The sequence below is a fragment of the Neophocaena asiaeorientalis genome, unplaced genomic scaffold, assembly GCF_003031525.2.
Source record: "Neophocaena asiaeorientalis asiaeorientalis breed wild unplaced genomic scaffold, Neophocaena_asiaeorientalis_V1.1 scaffold163, whole genome shotgun sequence".
In the NCBI taxonomy this organism is placed as follows: domain Eukaryota; kingdom Metazoa; phylum Chordata; class Mammalia; order Artiodactyla; family Phocoenidae; genus Neophocaena; species Neophocaena asiaeorientalis.
In genome coordinates, this window is record NW_020172986.1 from 1,432 (window position 1) to 9,500 (window position 8,069).

Sequence of the window (8,069 nt, forward strand, 5' to 3'; positions counted from 1 at the left end):
GAGGGAAGAAAAAAAACCCATTGGGAACGGGTGGGCGTTGGTGGTGTTTTTCTCAAGGTCTGTGAGGGAAAATAGCCAAAAACCTGTGTATAAAAGTATGTCTTTGAACACGGGATTTTTGTTTTCCAAGAACTTTCACTCGGCTAGCTTCTCAGCACCTTCTCCGACAGAGTACCTCATTGTCAGAATGAACATTTTGTGCTTCCACCTGGTCCACTTTCTGCTCTGAAGAAAATGGCGGGGTTTCCCAGCTTCCTTCCTGCTGGCTTTCTCCTCACTCTTCTCCTTCTCCAGGTGTCCACGTGGTGCTCCCCAGGTCAGTGTTCTACTTCATGCTTTTTATTTGTAGGTGTGTTTTCAGTGGTTCTTCTCATATAATGGGTCCATCAGTCCCAACTCTGCATCTTCTCAAAGCAGTTATTTCTGGGGAAACTGTGGCTGTGTCTGCTGCTAACAGAAGGCTTGAAGGGTCGGGCAAAGGGAGGGAGTGATCTCCTTCACATCAACACACCTTACTCCTTTGAGCAGACCTCATAAAACGCATAGCTATAATATTTATCTAAGTCTTTATTGCGTATGGCTGATTTTAGCCTGTTTAAATTTGATGTAACTGTTTGTTAAAACAGACTTTGTAATGTTTTCACTGCCAAGAAAACCCAAGTCTGAGTACAAAGAATTTGGACTCAGGATCCCTGAGCTCTATCTGCTTATGATCTTGGACAACCCAGTTATTCTTTCTGGGACACAAGTCCTTTCTTCATAAAATAAAAGGGCCCCTCAAGATGAAGTTTTCAGACTCCAGGTTTGAAGAGAACCAACTATGAAGTCACAATAATGACATTTTCTGTTACTGTCTCTTTAATTTGAGGTCAAAAAATAACACAAATAAGAGAGAAATACGTTTGGGTCCCTACATAATGAATGCAGGGGGGTCTACCATCTCATCTTGCCCCCCACCCCCATTCATTCCCCCAATTTGTCTCTAATTTTCATGCAGTGTCTGGGTTTTCCGTGAAGGGACCAGCTCAGCCCATCATGGTCCTGCTTCAAATATTTTTGACCCAATCAGGAGAGAGAGACAACTTGTAGAATTAAATTCCTCTCTTCTAACTTTCATTGTCCCTGTTCTTTTTTCTTCTCGGAATGTTCCCAGAGCTCTCTCAGTCCAAGTAAAGTGCGAAAGCATTAAGTTGATTTAAAAACTGAATCACAGGTAAGCCTAACATTGGCCATGAGCAGTTTGGAATTTTGAGCTTCAGTTTGCTCATCAGCCTAGTGAAAGGCAGTTACACCTTCAGCCTCAGGGACTCCTGGGTCCCGAGGACCACAGCCCTCAGGCACATGTCTTCTCTCCTCAGGCTTGGGCTCTGCCCCTCACGTTTACATGATGGGGCCTGAGGATCGAGGGATCCGAGTTCTGTGCTCCTCAGGTGGCTGGTTCCCAAAACCCAGGGTGCAGTGGAGCGACATGGTGGGAGTGAAGCTACCATCCCTCTCTGAGTCTCAGACCCAAGATGGAGATGGGCTGTTCCATGTGGAGACATCGCTTGTGGTCAAGGACAGCTCTCTGGACAATGTGACCTGCTCCATCCAGAACCCCTTCTCTGGCCAGGAGAAAATGTCAGCCATCTTCCTCCCAGGTCAGTAAGGCACAAACTCCAAGGCAGAGTTGGGTGCGTTAAGGGCAAGTAGGAGTGAAGGAAGGCTAAAGGGAGCCTTGGAGAGAGGGCAGGGCTTCCTCCAGGTCAGTCTCTCACTGTGTCTCCACATGCCTGTGTCAGAGCCCTTCTTCCCCAGGACGTCTCCGTGGAAGACAGCCCTGGCTGGGACACTCCCTTTGCTGGTGCTTCTCCTCATCGGGATCAGCTACACTGGCTGGAGAGAACATAAAGCCAAAAAGAGAGAAGTAAAGAAAAGGCAGGAAGAATCTCATGACACAGAGGAGATGAAGGGAGGAAAAGAAGTGGCACTTAGAGTCAAAAGTAAATCAGGGCAGCAGGTCAAACCAGAGGTTCATGGAAAAGCTGCAGATACAGGTTGTGTAGGGTGGATGGGGAAATAAAAGATTACTGAAGGATCCCAAGGAAAACGCAGGGCACCAAGAATTCTGCAGAGCTGGGAGTCCTATGGAAAGGAGAAAATCGTGTGGGAAGTTAGGAGGTCTGTGGGCAGTGGTCACGAAGCCTCCAAATTGCGGCTCAACCCACACCATGCCTTTTCACATCACCTGTTTCTCTTTGTGGAAATGTCTTCCCTTATCTTCTCTTCCTTTTTGTCCTTCAAGAATAGGCTTTAGAAACACCTAGGAAATCTTAAACTCCTATGAAGCATGGGCTCTCCTTCCTGTGTGACCCCATGATACTTCCCATGTAACGTTTCTTAGCGCCTGTCCTTTTACATTTGACAAATATGTTTGCTAATCTTTCTCCTACTTAACTATGGGACCCTTAAGAGAAGATCAAATTAAATTCATTTAGCTACTCACCAAACTTAGGAGCAGCTAAAACCCAGTTTGATGGATTTTATATCTCCTCCTCTTCCAGTGAACCTCAAGGCAGAGCTTGGTGAGTCTTGTTTCTTCTCATGCCCTGTGTAGAAGTTGTTCCGCTTTTCACACCTGTTCTGGGTCTCTCATTGAATGTTGTTTCTTTCAGAAAGGCGAAGGGCATTATACAATGAAGGTAAGAGACTCTGTCATGTCAATTGATGTCCTGATGACCAACAAGTTCTCAGCTCCCTATCCTTAGAGGAAAAGACTAGAGGATTGAATGATGATTAGTGGAAGAGAAATAAGGGGAAGGAAGAAAAATTCAAGGCCCCAGATTAATGTCTCATCTCGTCTTACCTCTATTTGTTCTGTTTTAGATTGGAAGAAGGCCTTGCTATATCCTGGTACGTAACTCTATGGACCTAGTCTTGCCAAGTGCCTCTGGTATTCTGAGCATAATAAGCAGAGTCATAAACACACACACACACACACACACACACACACACACACACACACACACACACTAAAAAAAAATTTATTTGGTATCACTCTGTAGTATTTTGTATTTGGAGGCTCAAATAATCAGTTGTCTTCCAGAGCTAATGATGAAGGAGAAGTAATGGCTGCCTGGTCAGTCCCACCACATGGCTAGGGTAGGACTCAGCAAGAATTGTTAGCTCGGGCTTCCCTGGTGGCGCAGTGGTTGGGAGTCCGCCTGCCGGTGCAGGGGACACGGGTTCGAGCCCTGGTCCGGGAGGATCCCACATGCCGCGGAGCAACGAAGCCCGTGCGCCACAACTACTGAAGCCCGCGTGCCTACAGCCCACGAGCCGCAGCTGGAGAAAGCCCGCGCGCAGCAACGGGGACGCAATGCAGCCAAAAATAAATAAATAAAATAAATAATAAATTTTAAAAAAAGAAAAAGAATAGATATATATATGTGTATGTATAACTGAATCACTTTGCTGTACACCTTAAACTATCACAATGTAAATTCACTATGAAGAAGGAAGGGACAGAACTGAGAGTGATTTTGATGAATAAAGAGAGATTGGGAACAATAAAGAATATATTATATCAGCACTTCTATTCTACAAATAAAGTTTAAAAGAGCAGAAAATGTATTATATTTTATATTTGGAAAACATATTAACTATGATTTCACTTATTTTACCTATTTGAAATAAAAAAGGTAAAATTCAATATATAGGGAGAAGGTTTATGTGTTGAAAAGTTGAAAAACAACTTTTAAAAATATTTGAACATCATTTGCAAAAATAAGTTTATCTGGTGGTGGGGAAATTGGCTATATTTATACCTTCTAAAATTTGTCCATGTATTCTGTGGGTTTATAACTTGTGTGTGTGTGTGTATGTGTGTGTGTAATATAGAGTTGGACCTCAAAAGCACACCAGGTCATTTCTTGAATATGTATCTGTGCCATTTTTATATGCCAGACATTGTGCTAGATGTTGGTGGTACAAACTATTATACTCTGACCCTGTGAAACAAAGTCCATTGGGAGAAGTAAGCCAAGAAACAGGCAACTACACACAGCCTGATAAGTGCTTTGATGAGAGGAGGTCCTCCCACAGATTAAAGTTGATTAAGCAGTTTCTGTTGAGTTTTCTTTCATGAGATACTGAAAAATATTCCCGTGTTTCTAAAGGAGTGAGCAAAGTACTAAGAATGACTTTCAGTTCCAACTCTACCAATTACAGCTGAGAAATCAGGTTCTTTTCTCTTTTTTGAGCTGACTGTCCTTATCTCTAAGACAAAAAGACTGGAATACATGATCTCAGATGTCTTCCTTGACTCATATATTCATAGATTCTATGCATCTGAGTGCTACACTTCTGACAGGAGCGCAGTTTAGTGAGAGACCGCAGTGCTGCTCCAATCAAGAATTATGGATATGTCCTTATCTGCCTATTGTCCCAAGACTTTATGAGAATACCCAATCTTTAAATAAAATCACAAGTCCTGTCATAAGAGAAGTGGCCACAGGCAGAAGCAATCCTATTTCTCATGAGGAATCTGTCCCTGGAGAAAAATATAAGCAATCTGATTACAATCTGGGTCAAAGTAATAATGGCCCATTTAAATGCCTTAGTCATAAGCTTAAACTCTACTCTGAGGAGATCACAGGCTAGAAAAACTATAAATAAAATGGAATAGAATAAAATTAAATTAAATTTAAAAATACAGTTTATAGCTCTCATAGTCAGTGATGAGGTCCATAAAGGTCTTGAGAGCATAGTAGAGGGGCATGTAGAGCATTAGACCCTGCTCCAGGGGTCTCCAAACCTGGCTCAGACTGGAGAATACGTCCCAGCTTCGGGCTGAAATATGTGATAGTTTCTAGTGTAAGACAGAGTGCAAAAAACATACTATTTGTCCTGTAGTTTCTGGATACTACCAGAGTTTGAGGGGTTTAGAGGAGGAAGAGAATGTTGACAAGAGAAGGTGACGAGTCAGGGAAGGAAGCATCTTACCTCCTTTTCATTCCCTGGGTATGCTTCTGTCCCAGTTTCAACTTGTATTGCTCTTTTTCAGACTGGAGGAAGGAACAGTTCCAACCTGGTAAGTTGTTCTTTATCTTTTTGGCTCCCTTCCAACCTGCCCTCTGAGACCCCACTTTTCTTTCCTAACATCATCTCCTTGCTGAAAACACAGAGGCAATATTTTTCTGGTAAAGAGAGGGAAGAAAAATCAAAATCATTAAATATTAGCCTGAACTGAAAATTGCTGCTAGGCTTAGCTACTCTGGTCGTGATTCCATTTTCAAATATTGGCACAGCTTCCTCGTCTATGGGGTCCACTTGGTTCTAAAACAGAAATTAAGATAGTCCCTCAGCTGAGGAGACCCCAAACTAAGTAAGAAGTGCTCAAAATAGCAAGTTAGCTGTTCTTTGTAGAGAGGTCAGCTCACTTGGATCCTGTTACTAATTGAGGAACATAGGTCTAATTTGCAGAGGACACGGAACGAACACCATTCTCCAATAAACACTTCAAGTCACCTGCTCACTCTGGCATTCTGCCAAGACACTGACCTATATATCTGCATAGATAGGATAAGATGAGTAGCCTAGAACTCAAGATGAGAGCACATCAGCCGCCCCCCAGCACCACCTCCCCCAACACACATGTTCAGAGAGGATGCATTCTATCCCTACTCCTTACACATTTGCTCTGTTTTGTTAAGTTTTCCCTTGTAACAAAACAGTTACAGGGGAAACAGTTTTCTGAAATATACAATGTTGGCCTTTTCCTTTCCTTTTTTTTTCTTCCAGTTCTTGTGACTCTAAACCATGAAAACTTTCATGAGGACAATTCTGACCCAGAGAGAGAAGAGATTGTCAGAGAGGAAACACGGGTATTATTATGTAATAAGCAAGGAGACTGCAACCTTATCAAATTGGTCAGAAAGAATTCACTTCAGGGAGACATTACTGGGAGGTGGACGTTGAGGACACTGATGAGTGGACTCTAGGCATTTATGAGAAACCAACAGAGAGGAGTGTGTTACTCAGCCATCTACAAAAGAAGAAGTTCAGCGTCTTAGAGAAGAAGGGACGTGAATACAGGGCTCTCATCTGTTTTCCCCAAAACATTTTCCTGGAAGAGCCTCTCCTGATAGAAAAGTGTCCACGAAAGATTGTGATTTTCTTGGATTATGAGGATAGTGACATTTCTTTCTATAACATGACTGACAGAACCCACATCTTCTCTTTCACCCAGGCCAACTTCTCTGGGTCACTCTACCCTTACTTCAAACTTAAATCCATGGAGCTCTCCCCATCTGTACAATATTAAGTGACTTAGAAGAAGAACCTATAAACCATGAAGAGAGTAGCCCATTCTCTGTAAGCCCTAGGACCACTGATTATGAGACCTCTTGGCTTAAGGCTCCATGAATCTGCATGACCAAAGTTTCTAACCACATCAGGCAGTGTTTCTCAAACAATCTGCAGAGAAGGATCTTTTTTTTTCTTTTGGTTATTGTTGTAAATGTTTCTTGTATTATATATTATATATCACAGACATACTTTTCTGAATAAATTAATGGAAATAATGAAGTGAGTTAAAAACAGACATACAAGTGGTAATTTTATTATTAGATAAAATATAACTAATATTTTCTGTTAATTTGCTCTAAAGTTTTGTAATACTATATTTCTGTATTTGTTTCATAAAGAACTAGTAAGAAAAGTTTTATAAATATGCACTGGTCTGAGGATCACACTTTAGTAGCACTGCTCAAGGAATAAAAATTAGAGACACTTCCTCACATTTCTCAACACTGAATAAAAATGACAAGAGTTCTATTTTCAAATGTTGAAGGAGAAAAGGTAAACTGTAATTTGATAACAAGCTAAACTATATCTTAAATGCAAGGATAATTTGAGAAAGAAAAAAATAAATATCAATCACAATCCAATTCTAACAAATGTGATGATGTGAACATGATGGAGGTCTGGGAAAACCAGAATCAATTGATAGCAAATTGAGGTATTTATCCTGTTGAATGATGAGAGAGAAAGGTAATTGCTTTGCTTAAGATGTTAATAAGGAGAATGACTACTTTGTATTCTGGGGAATTCTAAGTATGTCCACCAGCAAAGGTAAGGAAAGGCCCTTCTTCTCCCTCCAGTCAAAACTATCTATTAGGTTAAAATGAAATGATTAGAGGAAACAGTAGCTAATACTTAAACAAAGGTGAGAAGAGAATGTCATCCTACCACCCAGACTAGAAAACCTTGTAAATGCAGTGGACACTGTGTAGAGTACCCACAAAAGTCTTTCCCTAGTAATGGGGAATAATTAGCACTTGACTAAATATTGATCCATATTGATGAACAAATTTAAAACCAAGATTCAAATGGACCAAATAGATTACACGTATCTTAAATTAAATCCAGAGCAAAGCTCAACAGGTTAAAACATTCACACTGTCTGAATTCAATCAAAAATTACCAGGCAAGGAAAGAAACAAGAAAATACAACATATAATGAACAGAAAATCAATAAGTTAAAATTGACATGGAACTGGTACAGGTATTCAAATTTATAGACATGGATGTTAAAACAGAAATTATAACTGTATTCCAAATAGTTTAAAATATGTTCAAACAATTCACTAGAGATATACATTTAAAAGAAAGACCCAAATTGAACTTCTAGAAATGAAAACTACAATGTGTGAGATGAAAATTTCACTGGATATGATTAACGGTAGATTAGTCATTGCAGAAATAAATGGTTAGTGAACTTGAAGACAGAAATTCAAACTATCTAAAATGAAATGTACAGAAAAAATAATTTAAAAACTGAAGAGTATCACTGATTTGATGGAAAACTTTAAAGGGCCTAAAACAAAAGTAATTAGAGATCTTGAAGAGAGAGGTGTGTGGACAGAAAAAAGATTTGAGAAAATGAGAGTCTAAAATATATTCTAAATTTGATCATTATAAACTCAAGATCCAAATATCACTCTTAGGGCAATTCCCTGGTGGTCCAGTGGTTAGGACTCCACGCTCTCACTGCAGGGTGCCCGGGTTCGACTCCTGGTTGTGGGAAT

At 40.5% G+C, this 8,069-nt stretch overlaps 1 protein-coding gene across 1 annotated transcript; it reads left to right on the top strand.

The window, feature by feature from the left end:
- Positions 1 to 234: 234 nt before the first annotated feature.
- LOC112397886 (butyrophilin-like protein 1) lies at positions 235 to 6,304 on the top strand. The gene is given in 9 exon segments (XM_024742190.1): positions 235 to 316; positions 1,359 to 1,640; positions 1,782 to 1,982; positions 2,544 to 2,564; positions 2,655 to 2,681; positions 2,866 to 2,892; positions 5,045 to 5,071; positions 5,782 to 5,907; positions 5,910 to 6,304. Coding segments are annotated over 9 exon segments (1,188 nt in total).
- The last annotated feature ends 1,765 nt before the right edge of the window (positions 6,305 to 8,069 follow it).